The sequence below is a fragment of the Rhineura floridana genome, chromosome 2 (genome assembly GCF_030035675.1).
Source record: "Rhineura floridana isolate rRhiFlo1 chromosome 2, rRhiFlo1.hap2, whole genome shotgun sequence".
Lineage (NCBI taxonomy): Eukaryota > Metazoa > Chordata > Lepidosauria > Squamata > Rhineuridae > Rhineura > Rhineura floridana.
Window position 1 is genome coordinate 192,263,926 of NC_084481.1, and position 19,223 is coordinate 192,283,148.

The following is a 19,223-nucleotide window of genomic DNA, read 5'->3' on the forward strand; positions in this document are numbered from 1 at the left end:
GCGTCGTATCCTCCTCCCAGTTATTTCGAGCTGCTAAACAGCGTCTTGAATGCTAAAGCTTACCTAATGTGACTTTTCCAGCATATGAACAATCGTGGTAGTTGCAACAGAAATAGGACACCTGTTGTAAGGTTTCGTTGTAGGAACTGTTAGGATTGAAATATGTCTGTTAGGAATTGTGCCTTCCAGTGTATAACCCCCCCCCAAACCCCACAAGTGAGATTGGTTTATTTTAAAATATTTTATGCCACCTTTCTGGTATAAAATATCCAAAATGGTTTACAAAATACAACACAAATGAACAGCACAACAAAACTATTCAGTTAAACAAAAACTAGAGAAAGCAGACAATGTAAACAGCAACCACCAATCACCCATGAAACATCTTGAAAAATACAAAGTGAACCGTAATAGAGAAATGGCGCCTCATCCTTCTTTTCACATGATTTCTCCATGAGGGATTGATACACCTGGTGAAACTGGACCTTCAATGCACAGTTAATCTAACGCATGTTACATAAAGCGAGTCTGACAGAAATTACCATAAGAGCACAGTGTACTCGGATCACTATCTAGCAAGCAGTAAGGTATGTGGAAAATTTCACTCACCTTGCTGTGCTTTGAGCAACAGTTTGTATGGTGATGGAGCATTAATGTGAACGCTTTGCTTTATGGCCGGCACATGTGTGCAAAAGATTTCCAGAGAGCGGAATTATGGAAGAGAGAGAGAGAGAGAGAATTACATAAATAGAAAAGGTTCAGGTTTTATTCTACACTTTAAGAAATAGCAGTCCCATAAAAATCTGTGGACTAGACACCAACAAACTACATAGGGCTCCTCCAGATGTGCTTTTTATTGTGCATTCATGATGATTTGTGCACATGATGGTATTATGGTGGTTATACGCCACACTGCTTTCAACACTCTTTGTGCCTGCAAAAGTTTTGGGGCAGACATACTGTTTCCTTGCCAATCAGTGGATGTTCTAAAGCTTCCTGCTGAAATCCTTTATTTTTTTATACCACAAATGTTCTGTTGTGTGTGCGTTGGTTCTGCTTTTGATGTGCTATAGCAGAAGAGTGCCCCTCCAGCTGGCAATAATTCTGTAACATTGGGAGGACCACTGCAGAACAACAAATGAAGCAGAATCATGTGCGGACTCTCCAGTATAAATCCACCAATAATACACTAATATTGCATCAACAACATCTTGCATAATACACCCACAAAAAGACACCAGCCTGGAGGGGCCCATAGCATTTCTTGTTTGAAACTATTAGTCCCTTCCCTTCTGTAAAAAGTGTAGAGACAAGTATAGGATATCAGCCTTTCCTGGCCCATTGAACTTCTGTTTTAACTGTTGGACCTGTTGGTTGGAGGCAGGGAGATTAATCTGGCTCAGTCCCCACTTGTGACATTCCAGTCCTTCAAAGGTTGCCTTGATTTTGCCCTCTGCCCCAGCAGCCAGAAGAACTACCATGTTCAATGCTGGGACTGGTCAAAGGAGAGCAAACGAAGGTGCCAGGCAGAATACATAAATAAGTAAGTACAAGCAGCAGGAGAGTAATGAAGAATGTCTGCGTTAATTTATTACAGCAGAAACATTTAATTTGCATTATTATGTATTATTTATTGTACACTGCGTTGAGTATCTGTGAGAAAAGTGGATCAAAATGTTATGAAATAAAGAAGGGAGGTAGGGAGATAGAAGGAAGAGGCCTCCAGTTCTTCTGAAAATGAAGAGCCTTGTAGCGCCTTCGGTATTAGCATATTTCTTATGTCATCCTCAGCTTTTGTGGACTGCAGCCCATTTTATCAGATGAGTCAGATGAAGTGGTCAGCCAGCGGTCGTGCCATAATAGCTGTGTTAAACTTTAACGTGCTACAAGACCCTTTGTTTGTTTTTGCTGCAGCAGACTAACACAGCTGGAAAGGTCTAAAATGAGAAGCGCTGCCTGGGCCTGAAGCTCTTGAGAGTCAAACATGCTGCTCAAGAAGGCTTCTACCCCCTTCCCCCTGCGCCCAGCTTTCTCCCATTATGTATGGCGAGGTTTCGTAGTGGTTACTGGGTGGCCTTGGGCCAGTCACTGCCTCTCAGCCTCAGAGGAAGACAATGGTAAACCCCCTCTGAATACCGGACTGCCTTCAAGTCGATTCCGACTTATGGCGACCCTACGAATAGGGTTTTCATGGTAAGTGGTATTCAGAGGGGGTTTACCATTGCCTCCCTCTGAGGCTGAGAGACAGTGACTGGAGGTCACCCAGTGAGCTTCATGGCTGTGTGGGGGTTCGAACCCTGATCTCCCAGGTCACAGTCCAACACTCTAACCACTACACCACACTGGGTCGCCATAAGTCGAAATCGACTTGAAGGCAGTCCATTTCATATTTTTTTTAGTTTCTCAAGTGCTAGGGAAAGGCACTCGTCACATGCTTAGAAACCCTCTTGTCTTCAGGTCTCAAGGCTGATCCCCGCTTCAGATCAAGCCCTCAAGCATTCTCGAGGATTAACCAGGTAGCGATTAATATCTGGGAGCGGCCACTCGGGGACCCTGGTTTACCAGACATGTTAACAAACCAGGCAGTGGTGGAGCAGGGCGAGCGCAAAACATTGAGGCACCAGCACCCCCTTGTGTTGTTGTTATGAGGCGGGTGAGGAAGGCTGCTGCCAGGTGAGGAGTCGACGGGCTGAGGAGATGAAAGTAAAGGCAGGGGCGTCACTAGGGGGTGCAGGGGGTGTGGACCGCACTGGGTGACACCATCAGAGGGGGGTGTCTCTCAGCTTTAATTTTTTTAGAAAATTAAGTTTCTAGGTGGTCCGGTTCTCGAGATATACATAAAAATGTCAGCCGTCCACTAGTGGCATCACGCGGGGGGTGCGGAGTGCACCAGGTGACACATCAGAGGGGGGTGAGTCTCAGCTTTAATTTTAAAAAAAATTAAGTTTCTAGGTGGTCTGGTTCTCGAGATATACATAAAAACGTCAGCCGCCCCCTTTAAATCTTTTTTTAAACTACTGTATAGCACTTCGTAGCTTTAACCCCGCCCGTTCAGGATTGCAGCCAATCAGTGAAGTGTTTGTTTGACCTGTGGCAGTGTCTAGTAAACCTCATTGCAAGGCCAGAAAATGGTGGGTCCCCCCCCCCGTTTATCTGAAAATCTCATAAATTGGGTAAGTATATACATTTCAGTTTTTTCCCCTCTTGTGTGTAGGAGTCAGATCCTGGGCAGTGTTTTCAAAACCTTCCCAATACTTGCTTTTGTGGGGGTAAAAGCATTGCTAATCCCATATGTCCAGAGTAAATCCCATTGAATTCAATAGGATTTACTTTTGAGTAGACATGGTTATGAATGTGCTGAAAATCAATGGGACTTTGGAGTGAATGTAAAAAAGAATTGTGTTTGTGTTCTCTTTCTGTCCCTCCCTCCTCCAGTCCTATTTTAAAGCAAGTAGGCAGGGCTTACTTAGGTATTACAGTTTTTATTCTGTAGGAAACGAATACTGATTTTTTAAAAACTAGTACTGATTTTTCTGCAATGACCAACTGGTTTGACAATAAACTATTATATGGGCTGTATGTATTTATACATCTGCAGTGTGTGTGTGTGTAGTCTTTCCAACAACCTTGTGAGGTAGGGTTGGAAACCAAGGCAGCTCACAACAAGAAATAAAGCCATTTAAAATCCAATAACCGTAAAGCAAGAATAAACAGTTGAAAAACAGCCTAAAGAGGCATGATTCTGAATTTTGGGTTGGGTGAATGAAGTTTATGTATTTATTATTTGATTTATATCCCGCCCTTCCTCCCAGTAGGAGCCCAGGGCGGCAAACAAAAGCACTAAAAGCACTTTAAAACATCATAAAAACAGACTTTAAAATATATTAAAACATCTTTGAAAATATTTTTATAAGCTTTTAAAAAAAGAAAAGGCTTAAAAACATATTAAAAAGCAATTCCAACACAGACTCAGACTGGGATGAGGTCTTAACTTAAAAGAACAAGTTCCTTATCACTTGAGGCTGTAGTTCTCTGCACACTTCCCAGTTTGAGTAAGCCCCATTGAATACATTGGGACTTGCTTCTGAGTAAACAAACATCGGATTGCACTATAAATATATTTACAGATTGTGTAATTCATAAACATATTTGATAGTCATGTTTATATAAATATTTCTTCATACTGTGTCCCAATAAGTATTTGATTTCACACTATGGTTGTAGATGCTTTTTTCCCTCTAAGTGTGCCCTTCTTCCTGGGGGTGGTCATGGTTCTCCATTGTTTTCATCCTGAGGGGAGGATAGGCTGAGAGATGGTGAGTAGCACATTTAAGGTCTCTTCACCTCCCCCCCCCTTTTTATTTGTATTTATTTTATATTTCTCCAATATCTTCCCCTGGCTGTTTTTATGTATTTTAAATATTTTTAGATTAAATAAATAGGAAATCATAATTGTGAACCTCCCTAAAAGCAATTTACCTATCCTTACGTTTTGGCAAAGTGATGGTGTGGAGGCATGCTGGTAGAACAAGAGACCATGTTTGAGGCATGTTATAAGGTGGTTGAGGACTTTGTCACACATCACTTTTTGAGACCTGTAGATTCATGTTGGAAAGAACACATGCACGTATTGAATGGTGGCTTGGGTGCTGTTTTTTCAGTCTACGCTACATGCGTAGGGAAGGTGATACATCATCTGGCAGCTAGCTTCATAACGGGAGAATGAAAAACATTTGGATCACCATTCACTTGTTTACTTTTCTCACTATTGAGACCACTTCATATATTACTTTTTCATACACAGAAATTTAATCTTTGTATAGGAAAAAGTATTTTGTAAAATGTGAAGGACAGTGGCTGCCCAGTCAGTATAACCACTGTACAAGATCTACTCAGCCACTATAATTACCTTTTGGTTTTGAGTGCCCTTTTGTCTGGGTCTTGGTTCAGGTGTGTATCCAACTTTGATGTGCATATGGAAGGGGTGTGCAAGTAGTGCCCCACCCCCCAAGTGTGGAGGCTTGGACAAATATTGTGTTATGGAAAACCAAAGTCTGTGTGAAAGTACGTATTTGGGAATGCCATCAGTGTAATCCTAAACACACTTAATAAATAATATCGAACTTGCACTTTACAAAATTTATTACGGTCATGTCCGTAAGCACCAGGAGGGTAGTTGCCCAGGGGATCTTAGTCCCTCTGCTTTTTTGGGAGCAGGGTCCCTATGTCTCCAAGTATCCTACAGTCAGCATGAAAAGGGAGTGTGTTAGTCACTGAGAAGAGTCTTCTAATATGCTTCCTTGCCTTTTCTGCAGATTGGAGCCAATCAGAGTGAAAGGAGGTGAGTCAGCCACTGAGAAGACTCTTCTCAGTTGCTAACGCTCTCCACTTTCATGCTGATTGGCTCCTAGAGATGTTTGTTGTTGTGACAGAATTAACAAAGATCTAATTCTTAATCCAGGAGCAGCAAAGGGTGTACGTGGCTGTAACTATCATGAAGGGACTCTGCACTTCTGAATTTTCTACTAAACAACTGATAAATACCTATGTAACTTTGTGTCTGGAGACTTATTATTAAGAATCACTTTCCATAATTGTAAGGAGGTGTGTCCACAGCAAGCATCCCAGGCCCCTAAATGAGGGGAGAGAGCAGCATAGGGACATAAGCAGGTGTCTTATTCCAGGGGTTCCCAAACCTTTCTTCTACGTAGACCACTTGAAAATTGCTGAGGGTCTGAAAGTATCTGAAAATTTACTATGGGCATATGCAAGATAATTAGCTCCCATTAGTAATAAGAGCAAGAATTTGAGCTGTGCGTATGATATTGTAATTCAAAGGTGTAATTTTAATTTTGCTAGTTGTTTATGTCACTACTATTGCCATTACATTCAGTGATATATGGGAATTACGATTTATGAGTAACATTAGTACAAAAAACATTACTAAGGATTCTGTATGGTCTGATACGGGAGGAGGTCCATGGGGGTGACACCATGAGTTACCGCACCGGGTGACACCAACCCTAGTGACGCCACTGAGTAAAGGGGTCTGCCTGCCTTATCTCGGTCCCAACGACCCTTCCCAGCAACGACTTCCGAATCGGATAGTAGATTATAGAGGGCTGCGGTCCTTTTAAGGGAAATCTGTGGTTGCTAAGGACGCTGGGGGGCGGGTCTTTCTCCCGGAAGTGAGGACTTCCTCACCCCCTCCTCCCCACTCGCGCATACTCTGGGCCTGAAGGATGGAGGATGACTTGGAGCTGGACGAGGAAATCTGCAAGGGGGTAAGAAGAGCAAAAGCACGCGGGCCGAATTGCCCTGGCGACGGAGAAACTTTTTTTCCATCCAGGCTGTCCGGCTTGTCCCCCCTTGCCTTCTCTCCGCTGTCTCCTGACCTCGCTTCTAAGGGCCAGAACTACAAGGGGAGGGCCGTCCTTAGATATATTGTTGCTGGAGGCAAAAGTCAAGCTGGTGGCCCCTCCCTTAGTCCACATAAATCAGGGGCGGGAAACGTATACCCCCATGTGTTAGACTCTAACTCCCATCAGCCCCAAGCCAGCATAGCCAATGAACAGGGATGATGGGAGTTGTAGTCCAGCAATATCTGGAGGGCGACCGTTTCCCCATCCGTGACCTACAGAAACCAACCAGACTGGCGATTGAATCTTCGTTCCACATAAGTGATAGGACAGCAGGCTACCTAGGAGGCCCTGGGCAGGCCAGATGGCACACAGCTCTGGCCTCTAACACTTTACTGCCCACTTCCCAGCGTCTGCTCCTCTGCCTGGTCGCCTTGCTCTGACCAATAGTAGGGCCAGCTTTGGGGAGAGATGAAGGATGTTTCTCCTTTTGCAAAAGCTCTCCCCTTCCTTCCAGTGGTTAGATCACTCCGCTGAAGCTCTTTTGCTGTTCTTGTTTAAGCTCAAACTTTTCCTACTGCAGAAAATCAGCCAAGGAAGAAAGCACCTGCCACAGAGAAGTGTGGGAGGGAAATATAATTGCTGGCAGAGATTAGCACGGACGTGCATCTCAGACAACTATTGCTATCCAGAAATGGGGTTATTTTTAATTTGTTTGAATAGTAAACAGCAACAAGTGTTAACTAATCACTTATTGTTCCTATTGTACCACTCTGCACCCTCAGACTTTCTTACTGACTCCTGATGTTTCTCTAACTGAACTTTCTGCTCCTTCTGTTGAAATTAACAGATTTCTAACTGCCTAGAATGATGCTGTCACTCTAAGCTGAAGCAGCCCTTCAGCTGTCTGAAAGCAGGAGCGTTACAGAGTGATGGACTGATATATGGCAGCCCCCCCCTACACACACTGTTAAGAGCTTGAGAGGGCACCTGTACCTTTAAGATAAGGATGGGGAAGGTGTGGTCCTCCAGATGTTGATGGACTAGAACTCTCATTGTCCCTGACATTTGGTCATGCTGGCTGGAGCAGATGGAAGTTGGGATCCAACAAATGTTTGGAGGGTCACATTCTCCTCATCCATGCTTTTAAGACTTGTGCTGAAGAGAAAATGTATGCCTGGTGCAGTTTCTACCCTTAATACACCTCTGGGGTTTGGAAGGAGCCCCCCCTCATTAAGTCTTGCATCTTGACCGGCTCTTAAAGCTACAGGAGCATTCTTGGATTCTGGGCTTTGAGGGCCATGAAATCCCATGGCGTTTCGTTCTGCCTAAGGCGTCCAAGTATATACGTGTCCCTACCATGCTTAGAAGGTTCATCTAGAGTAGAAGTAGGGACTGCCATTGTGAACATTTTATATTGTCTTCTAATCAACTAGTAAGAGTCTTCCTGTAGTATTCATTACGTATGTGCACACACAAAACATAGACTCTAGCCTAATCTGCCACATGTGGTGCCTGAGTACCGCAGTGTTTGCTTTGTTGAGCAGAGCTTCAGCTTGCAAAGTTTTGCCTTGGGAAATGTGCTCACTTGAGAGGTTTTTTATATTCCTTAGGGAACTACAGACATAGGAAGCTGCCTTACATCAGTTCAGACCATTGGTCAATGTAGCTCCATATTGTCTACACTGACTGGCAACGCCTTTCCTGTATAAGGCCCAGCTTACAATGTTCCTTTGCTCCCCTGTTGCCAGTATTTTTAATCACTACAGCTTCTGCCTTTTTGGCCACCCTACACCAGCCCTGTACTTCTTTCTTCCTTTATTGCCTTCTCATGCAATAATTCCAGTGAGGAAGGTGAGACCATATTGAACTCTACACTGTAAGCTTAATGTGAGTTCATAGTTTACTTCTATTAACTTTCTTTAGGAAACAGAGCTTGGAAAAGTTACTTTTTTGAACTACAACTCCCATCAGCCCAATCCAGTTAGCCATAGTTGGACCATCCCTGCCGTACAACTACCTCCTTGACTTCCTGCAGTGACTGAAGCTAGCCTTTTGAAGAATTGTGTTCTTTGTCCTCTGTGTAGGTAGTGAAGATGGGTCGACGAGCTCACCAGGATTACCTCCCAGAGGAAAACCATCTTAGTCAGACCAACTCTCCAGGTTTAGAGGTAGGTGCGACTGGATTGGTCAACACTGATTGCAATTTGAGATTAATTTCATGTCAAACATGCTGAATCTTCATCCAGTGTAGACATAATCTTAGCTTCAGGTGACAGTAAGGATTCTAACTGTGAGTTAAACTTGCATAAGAAGAACATAAGAAGAGTCCTTCTGGATCAGACCAAAGGCCTAACTAGTCTGGCCTCCTTTTTTTCTGCACTGGCCAACTAGATGCCTGTGGGAACCTTACTGAACAGCTATTATGCGTCCTCCTCTCCTGCTTCCATTCTAGTAGATAATCAAAACAGGAACTTTTGAAGGGAACACTTCCACCGATAACATTAATTCAAGTGAAGTTTGCATTAAGACTGGGATGGGAAACCTATCGCCCTCCAGATGTTGTTGGACTTCAGCTCCCATCATCCCTGCTGGCCAAGGCCAGTGGGAATTGGAATTGCACATCTGGAGAGCCACAAGTTCCCCAATCCTGCCTTGAGGGGTGCCGTTACACTCAAAAATTAAGGATTAGAGCACTCATTTGCTCTGCTTTTTTTTGTTCGCAGTTTTATTGTCTCTCCATGACTCAGTGTGGAGTTATGGAACTCCATGTGAGAAGCAATAGGAGGAGGTGAAAAGCTTTAGAGATTCCAGGGCCTCCTTGGAAATCACAGGGACAGCAGTGAGAAGCTTACAAAATCAAAATCTGGCTTCTGACTGGTCTGTTTATTTAACAGCATCCTATAGGAAAGCCACACAATCCTACAGGACTCCTTTTTGAGGAAACCAGCTAGCAGCTTTGTTGGGTTATAGTTGGTTGTGTTGCATAGCTGTAGCTCTCCCTTGGGATTCTCTTTCTCCCTTCTTTCTCTTAGAACTAGTTCTCTGGAGAGATGGTTATGCTGGTAAGTTGGGCAATTTAGAATTTGATGATTGAATCTCGATTCTGCAATCTGTATTTATGCTGTTTTTTTATTGACATGTTAATTTGTATCCTACTGTTCAACCCCAAAGGGCTCCCTCCTAATATGGAATCTGTAGAATGCTAATTATACACGTTACCAAATTCTTCCCACCGACACAGGAAGTTGGTTTGACTGTGAAAGACCAACCCAAATTGTGCATTTTTACAAAATGTAGGGCAGTACAATATCTCAGAGAGGAGGGCAAGTCTCCTTTTCCCCTGGTGCATTCACTACAGCTGCCCAATTTCCCTGCTTTTTTAAGTTTGATAGAAATATCTGTTGGCTATAGGTACATTCTTAAACCACAAGGTTTTTTGCCTATTAGTGAATAATCTTTATATTTGTTATAGAGCTGAGCAAGTCGCTCTGGAATTAAGGTGAGCACCTTTTCCACCACCAGCCTGAAGATTATTATACAGTATAAATGATTTGTCTTATGAATATGAAATGTGGCATAGAGGATTTACTTAGGGTGGGAGATAATCTTGCCAGGTTTTAGAAATTCCATTCTCTGCTCATATACAGCCTCTCATTTGGGGCATACTCTGTTCTAACATGAATGAAATAGTGTCCAGAGTGTGCGGGTGTGGTGTCAGTCAGTGTGCAGTTATGTAGCCTGTCTCCAGCACTGTCCCGAGCTTCAGTTTTTCCTCAGCGTGCAGAGGTTTTATGGAGGTTAAGTTGTAAGTAATCAAAATGTATGCGAATATACATTGTATATGTAAAAAATGTTCATGTTCGAAAGTATTTTACTTTTCTTCCTGAAACACTGCACTGGCATATATGGCGGAGGTGTGCTGTTGCGAAGCTCAAAGGGAAGGAGAGGTTAGTCTACCTGTGACCTACATGTGAGAAATAAATACATTATACAATTGCCTCCTCCCAGAGGAGAAAATGCTATGCTTCCTGAATATGCATGCCTCAATGCATTTGTGACAGCAGCAGCTTTTACAGTGATCTCCTCTTCTTGCCTTATTTACATGGTAAAAATGCTCAACATTAACTGTCAAGCAGTTGGATTGCAGATTGTGACTGCAGTCCAATACACGTCTACTCAGAAGTAAGCTCCATTAGGTTCAATGTGACTTACACCCAGGTAAGTGTGTATTGGATTGTAGCCTTAGTGGATGAAGTGGCAGTTACAGGAACTCTGGGTGAAAGTGACCATGTAATACTTGAGTTTTCAATTTTAAAGAAAGCAAAAGCTGAGTGTAGCCATACATATACTGTGGACTTCAGCAAAGTCGATTTTAATAAACTTAGAACAAAGATAAGTAAGGTTCCATGGCAAGTGACCCTAATGAGAAAAGGAGTTCAAGATGGGCGGGAGTTTCTAAAAAAGGACATTTTAAAGGCACAAGTGCAAACAATTCCAACAAGGAAAAAAGGTGGAAGACAGCAGAAGCCAACGTGGCTTCACAAAAAGCTTAGAGATGGCCTGAAAATGAAAAAGGACATATATAGGAAGTAGAAGGAAGGCCAGGCCACAAAGGAAGAGTACAGACTGGTAGCGCAGAATTGCAGGGATGGCATCAGGAAGGCTAAAGCTGAGAATGAGAGATAGCAAGGGAGGCTAAAAGCAACAAAAGAGCTTTCTTTAGGTACATCCATAGTAAAAAACAGAGAAAAGAAATGGTGGCACCGGTACTCAGTGAGGATGGCAAAAAGGTAAGAGATGGCAAAGAAACGGCAGAAGTGCTCAATTACTATTTTGGCTCAATGTTCTCCCAAAAGAGGGTCTATGACCTTCCTGGCAAACATGAAGTACGTTGAAGGGGCAGGATTGCAGCTTGAGATTCAGACAAGTGGTCAAGGAATACCTAATCACTCAGAATGAGTTCAAATCTCCAACACCCAATGAACTGCATCTTAGAGTATTGAAGGAACTGGCTGAGGAATTTTGGAAACCACTGTCTATTATCTTTGCAAAATTGTGGAGGATTGGTGAAGCACCAGATGACTGGAGGAGGGCTAATGTCCCTGTCTTCAAAAAGGGCAAAATGGAGGAACCTGGGAACTACAGGTCAGTTAGCCTGACATAATCCCTGGGAAAATCCTGGAGCAGATTATAAAGCGGTCGGTCTGTAAGCACCTTGTAAGCAACGTAGTGATTACTGGAAGCCAACATGGATTTATCAAGAAGAAATCCTGCCAGACTACTGTAAGAGACTACTGTAAGGACAGAATATGGAGAAACCAATTGGTTCCCAATCAGAAAGGGTGTAAGACAGGGATGTATTTTATCACCCTACTTGTTTAATCTATACAGTAACCTCTTATCCAGAGTATTGTCCTTGTCCAGAAGTCACTTCCACCAACGTAAAGTACTAGCACAACCAGCAAAACACCTAAATCAGTTAGCATCACATCTGAAAGCATCTTTTCCGTTGCAATTATTGATGGTATGGCAGAGCTAAATTCAGAGCAAGTATTGAGAGCATGATGAAATACACCTGGTGTTTAACACACATAACAACAATTCTATTGAGAATATGACACGACAAAAGAGACTCCTGGGGATATCATCCACCCAATACAAAATCATGGATAGCACAAACATAGCAAATGTTAGTATGAAGAAGCTACTTTCACAAATTAGCACCAGAGATGAGTTAACTGTGTGCCTAGCTGATAAGATGCCTTAGCATGCAAAAATGACTAGAAAAGACTTGGTAGCTGCATGGAGTACAAACGTGACTGCCTCACATTGTTCTTTGGAGTTTCTTAGTACTACCCACGAAGAAGCAGATACCAAGATAATTCTACATGTCATCAATGCCACAGAAAGAGGAGCTATTTTTTTATATATATTTGTGCAGGAAACTGATATATTGGTTCTTGCTATACAAAGGTACCCAAGTCTTCCCCCTGAGTCTTACTTTGTTCCTTCTTCAAAAAATGTTATATCACTTGTCGATAGATTTCAATCACTAGGCCCTTGAAAGGCTTCTGCAATGCCTGCATTTCATGCCTTGTCCAGATCTGATTGCACAGCTACTATGTAAGGGAAAGGTAAAATTTCATACTGGAAAACATTCACTACAGTGACCGAAGATACACTTCTTGCTTTAGACTCACTAGGAACACAAGCCACAATCCCAGACATAGTGTTTGATAAATTGGAAGCATTCATTTGCCAGCTCTATCAGCCAAGAACTAGGATAACTACTCTTGTGGAGTTATGTTGGTCCATGTTTTTTAGGAAATAGACAAATTGGGAAAAATTACTACCTACACAAGGTGCCTTTATACTGCAATTAAGAGGGTTAACTACCAAGCTATGATTTGGAACCAAGATGACCAAGCACACCCAACAATTCCACCTCCTGTTGAACATGGATGGAGCATGGAGGGTGGACAGATATCTCCCAATCTCTGACGTGCCATGCGCACCAGATTAAGTTCTGCAATTTGATCAAATGTTCATGTATAAAGAACAGATGATATCTATCCTGCAAATGCTTAGCCAGCAACCTACCATGTACAGACATGTGCGAGTATGGAGGAAATGATGACCTGTGTGATAATGATTCTCACATTGGACCAGACCTCTCAGACTCTGATAATGAAGATGGTGATGATGATGGTGACCATGTTGACTAATATGCAGTGTGTGAACAATTACATTATGTTACAGTAACAACTAACAGTCCCAATAAAAAATAGTGAATGACTTTATACAGCTGAGAACACTGCAATTATATTACATATTACTATCAGCATAAAACTGTCACCTATTAAACGTATTACCTATTAAAATACTTACCTATTAGGTATTAACTATGGTATTAACCACATACACAAATACTTACCTATTAGATATTAACCGCATACACAAAAATAAATTCCTACTGGAATTTTTTTGTTCTGTCTTTATTACCTGTGTAACACCCAAAATCAGTATAGAGATAAAGCTGACATAAATACACAGATATCTACACAAATTATTGACTTTTGAGTTAAAGTTGTAAGGATTAAATTTATAGTTCTGTGAAATGCATACAAAATGCGACCTTATACATTAAAATCCATCCACTATTTACAGAGATATTCATGATTTTGTGAATTTTGATGGCAGCCATCTTAATGACATAATCAAAATTATATGCCACATACCATAGAGTTACACCATGAAAATTATGTATCTAAAGGTAGTTTCTGATCAAATAAAACCAACCGCACATTCTTTTCACTAATTCTGCCAAGAAATTAGAATTGCTCCCCTGCTAGGGTTCTTTACTAACCGAAATCCAAAACTTTGGTAATCTTGGTCATTTTGTGAACAAATTGGAGCAGTCCATTCTTCCTTTGTGTTATAGATAAAGTTTTCTTGCTCTTCAGAAACGGTGCAGGGATCATATCACCCCTGTGCTTTATCAACTCCACTGGCTCCAAATTTGTTTCCAGGACCAATTCAAATGCTGGTTCTAACCTTTAAAGCCCTAAATGGCCTTGAACCAATGTACCTGAGGGACCACTTATGCCCACATGCACCTGCCCATGATTTAAGATTGGCTGCCTCTGGTTTCCTCTGCGTGCCTGGAATGAAAGATGTCAGACTGGCAGGCACACATGAGAGAGCCTTTTCAGCTGTGGCCCCCAAACTCTGGAATACCAATACCTCAGTATGTGAAATGCAGCAAGACACTAGCAAATGAAAGCTTGAAACTATCAGAGCTGTCAAGGCATTGTTCCCTCAGGTACATTGGTCCAAGGCTGTTTAGGGCTTTAAAGGTCAGAACCAGCACTTTGACTCCTGCTCTGCTTCATCCCTGTTAGTTTTCCAGAGACTTCAGAAAACCATCTTGTTCTGGAAAGCCTTTGGGAGGGACTGAAGGTAGAGCCTGTACATTATTTTATTTCCCTCTTTTTAGTTTTTTACCTCTTTAGTCCCTTTTAATATCACTCCTCTATGTTTCTTAATTGTATTTTATGTATTTTATCTGTTTTAATGTTTTTGTGATTTTATTGTGTATAATCTTATTGTGAGCTGCCCTGAGTGCCCTATTGTAGGGTAGAAGGGTGAGACAGAAATATTTTAAATAAATAAATAACAAACTGGTTGTCTATTCTTTGGGGGCAGGGGGAATCAAGTGGCTTTGTTTTTAAAACTATCATGCTTTGTTTCTAAATGCCTCGACAGCTCTGATGGTTTCAAGCTTTCATTTGCTAGTGTCTTGCAACATTTCACATACTGAGGTATTGGTTTGCTCTTTTTTCCCAATACAGGTGAACCTATATTTCATGTGTTGTTGGTCAGATATTTAGACCCTTTTAGAAGTTGTGTTTTCGTGCTTTCTGGGGGTTTTCTCTGTAGTGAAAGCCTGTCTTTGATGCTGAGCAAGAGGACAAGTCAACACCATTACGTTTGTACCAAAAAGTTTTTTGTTTCTTACCCAAATTTTTTCTTACCAAAAAATCATGCATGGTATTCAAAAGGATTCAGCTCTCCCTTCTCTTCTGTATCCTCTCTTGCTTGCTATTACTTTTGCCACCTCCTTTCTTTCTGTCACCTGTTGGTGCCTATTTGTCTCCTCCCCTTCTTGCACTTTTTCTCCTGCCACTTGTCTTCCCTTTGTTTTTCTCTCTTCTCACTTGCCAGCATATCTTTGCCTCCTATTTGCACTTTCTCAGACTTTTCTCTGTTGTCTCACCTTCTTTCATAATCCTCTATGACCAGCTGTCTACTTTTTGCCTTTTCATCTCTGCTGACATTATCTTCCACTTTCTTTTTTACCTTTACACATTTCAGTCCTTTCTTTCTCTCTCTCATGTTCCTCTACTTTCTTTCACCGGCTGTTGTTGCCTTTCCTATAGGCATTCAGAGCCATTCAGTCACACTTCCATATTCAGAACAGAAACAGCTACGGTTCTGTCTCCACTTTCCTCCGTGCACTAAAATCAACCCTGCCCCCTCCCCACAGCTCAGCACAGCTTTCTTCCCTTGTTTCCCCAGAACATGAGCTGAAAAGCAAAGTGCTGTTGTGTGGCTGGCTGAAGTGGGTACATGGCCTTAATAGTTATTCTGAAATGGGAGGAGGCAATATATGAAGCAGGAAGGAGGGAAATGAGAGCAGGGTCACTTGAGGCATCACAGAGAGACCCCTCTTTGCCCAGCAAGGAACTTTTCTTCTGACCCAGCCCTATTTCCTGTTGCAGGGAGGGTGATGATGATGTGGTATCCCTGCTCCCTCCATCTCTCACTTCCTGCAGCTAGCAGACTTCTGCTGTTACTGCCTGGGCCCCTGGCTGCTGCCATGGTGGCAACCGTTGGCCAACAGAGATATCCCATCGCAGCTGACACTTTAGCATCCTAGTCTCCAGCATACTTCTACTCTGGGAGAAGTCTAGAAAGCTGTAGAAATAGACTAGAAAGTGAACAGAGTGCCCTTGCTCCATATAGAGCTTCCTCACTAGAGGCATAGCTGCAGGAAGATGGGGCATATGGTTGGCCAGAAATATGTATCTGACTGAAAAAGACTCATGCCTTTCTCCTGCCACATTACAGCAGTCATGGAAATTGATAAAATGTCTACCTCATCACAATAATGTATCCTAGCCCAGACATCGCATGTAGCGCTCCTTTGGCCGATCAGCCTGAGCTGGAGTCCTAACATAGAGGCAACAGCTTTGCTGCAACCCACCTGGACAGGCCTCATGACGCACTTGTGATCCCGACCCATTGGATGAATACTCTACAGCACTGATTTAGAGGGGGTTAGAACAGTAGCATTAAAAAAAGTAAACAGTAAGAATAAGAAATGATTACAAATCAGTAGGCAAGAAGTCAGGGAGAAATACGAAAAAGAAATTGTATGGTAAGTAAGAAGTAATCAGATATGGGAACAAATGGTCAGGAATGAAAGTGATGAGCATAAATCGGTACAATTTTTTTCTGGTCTCACAAATGAGTGACCATGCTAGACCTGGGAAGTTGGGGCACAGTTTCCAGGGGCTTTGCCAAACCATGTGATCTCCCTCCCGTGAAATCAAAGCAGAGGATGTCTTTGTGAGCCTGCTTTGAACTATTGGTTCAAAGCAGATGTAACTGTTTAATGACTGTATGTGTTTGTTGGGATCCTTATATCTGGGCCCAAGGTGATTATTGAATAGCTTTTATTTTCCCTGCACTTTTAACCCTTAGGGCTGATGGGAACTATATTGCCTTTTCAGTTTCTTCTCTCTCTCTCTCTCTGTCTCTCTCTCTCTCTCTGTCTCTCTCTCACTCTGTGTGTGTGTGTGTGTGAGAGAGAGAGAGAAAGAGAGAGAGAGAGAGGGAGGGAGAGAGAGGGAGAGGGAGAGGGAGGGAGGGAGGGAGGGGGAGAGGGAGAGAGAGGGAGAGAGGGAGAGAGAGAGAGAGAGATGGAAAAGGTTCAGAAGAGGGCAACCAGAATGATCAAGGGGATGGAGCGGCTCCCTTACGAGGAAAGGTTGCAGCATTTGGGGCTTTTTAGTTTAGAGAAAAGGCGGGTCAGAGGAGACATGATAGAAGTGTATAAAATTATGCATGGCATTGAGAAAGTGGATAGAGAAAAGTTCTTCTCCCTCTCTCATAATACTAGAACTGGTGGACATTCAAAGAAGCTGAATGTTGGAAGATTCAGGACAGACAAAAGGAAGTACTTCTTTACTCAGCGCATAGTTAAACTATGGAATTTGCTCCCACAAGATGCAGTAATGGCCACCAGCTTGGACGGCTTTAAAAGAAGATTAGACAAATTCATGGAGGACAGGGCTATCAATGGCTACTAGCCGTGATGGCTGTGCTGTGCCACCCTAGTCAGAGGCAGCATGCTTCTGAAAACCAGTTGCCGGAAGCCTCAGGAGGGGAGAGTGTTCTTGCACTCGGGTCCTGCTTGCGGGCTTCCCCCAGGCACCTGGTTGGCCACTGTGAGAACAGGATGCTGGACTAGATGGGCCACTGGCCTGATCCAGCAGGCTCTTCTTATGTTCTTATGTTCTTATGAGAGAAGTGATGATGTTGGGGGCTTTGGTTTTATTTGTAATCACTTTCTTGTCCTGTTCTGCAATGGTAGTCATTAATACAGTCTTAATACTGTGAAAGGAAACCAAGACCTCATGGTTATTCCTTTGGACTCTATACCTCAGGACAAACAAAAGGAAGTACTTCTTTACGCAGTGCATAACTGAAGGGAAAGGGGGGGAAAGTATAATTTATCCAGGAGTGACTTGCCTAGGGGGGTGGAGATGCAGTAATCACTTCCAGGCAGTGGTGTCCCTGCCACTTATCAGGAGGGAGAAGGACAAGGTACTTGCAAGGTTGGGGGTACACAGTCACACTGGATTGGCTCCCCTGATGCACCTGTGCAGCCCTGACCTTACTGTCACCTTGCAGTGACATTGCTGTTGTGAGGCTGTTGCTATGGCTCCACCTCACTAGTCAAGTCACTTCTGGCTTTATTCCTTCCCCACTCCTGAAACACCCCCTGACCCAAAGCCTTCATAGGGCATGTGTACAAGGCACCTGTTCCAGGTTGTTCTTGAGCTCTGAACAGGAGCACTCCTCATAGCAGGTGTGGGTTCACTACAACATTGTGTTGTGGATCACATTTATTAAAGCAGCAATAATGAAATAATTTTGCAAGGATGCCTACTTATCTTTGTCCTCCTGGTGAGATGTAATAGGATTGTTCTGTAGAGAATTTCCTTCACAGATAGTTGTGGCTAGACTAGGCTTTGTGTCTTAAGTGATGGCCTTTCCTTTTAGGCAGTTATTCTTTCAGATTATTGACCAAATCACCCAACACACCTACACGCTGAAATCACTGAGACTTAAAAATGCTTAACTTGGACTAGATCATGCCCATTGTTTTCATAGCTAGCAGACTGTTTCTTAAATCTGTTTTATTGCTTCTAGTATCATGCAAAATCAAGGGTTCTCAAGCTGTGGTCTCCTGGGCCCTTGCTAAAAATGCTGTCCAATTATGTGGTCCTGACTCCTCTTGACTCCTAGCTGCTTCATCTCATGAAAATAAATGAAAAATATGCTGTGGATGTGAGCATTTGTTGCTGTAGTTGCTTGAGAGATCTGTGATGACAACAGGAAAGGGAGGTGTCCATGATTTCTGTTACAGTGTGAACATCTTCTGTTAAGTATTTTTGAGGGTTCTCTTCAGTCTTCCATAAATATGGCCTGTGGCTTTAAAAGCTTGTACACTTGCTGTGTATAATTGCTTGCTGATTTGCCAAGCTGAAATATTTGTTATCTTTCGTCATTTTTCCTTCTTGGCTCTACCCAAATCCCTGGTCGCTCTTCACTTTCTCTGAACTCTCTTTGGGTCACATGCTTAGGTCCAAGGTCTTATGTATTTGGTATATGTTTCTTCTCTGTATGGGCAAAAGTAGCTTCTGATTAACTGAAGTCTAGTGAATAATCATATCTCTGCTGAAAATTAAAATTTGTAGTTGGTGACATCCTGGACCTCAGCCACTTGCCTGCTACCAAACCTGGGCTGTTTCCTCTGTCCATATGCTTGACTCTTGAGTGGCTGTGTATCTCTTAACTAGCTCATATCTGGGCCATTGGATGCCTTACAAAGCTGGGCAGTTAAGCTGAGCAAAGGATACTATGATCATAACTAGCTTGAAGAACAAAATCTTGTTGGCAGGCTGGAAGAATGTGAATATGACTTAGGAGCTAGGAGATCTGGAGAGTTTTTCAGGCTATGAAAATTAAGAGTTTCAAGTTTAAAATATTGTTCACTGCATCTACATAAGC

At 42.6% G+C, this 19,223-nt stretch overlaps 1 protein-coding gene across 1 annotated transcript in view; it reads left to right on the forward strand.

Moving 5' to 3' along the window:
- The first annotated feature begins 6,177 nt into the window (after positions 1 to 6,177).
- Positions 6,178 to 19,223, forward strand: part of IFT43 (intraflagellar transport 43) — a 93,639-nt gene continuing 80,593 nt past the window's right edge. Inside the window, exons 1-2 of the mRNA XM_061611791.1 lie at positions 6,178 to 6,284; positions 8,447 to 8,530. Coding sequence (XP_061467775.1) covers positions 6,243 to 6,284; positions 8,447 to 8,530 — 126 coding nt within the window. The 5' untranslated portion in view covers positions 6,178 to 6,242. The remainder of the gene's footprint in view (positions 6,285 to 8,446; positions 8,531 to 19,223) is intronic.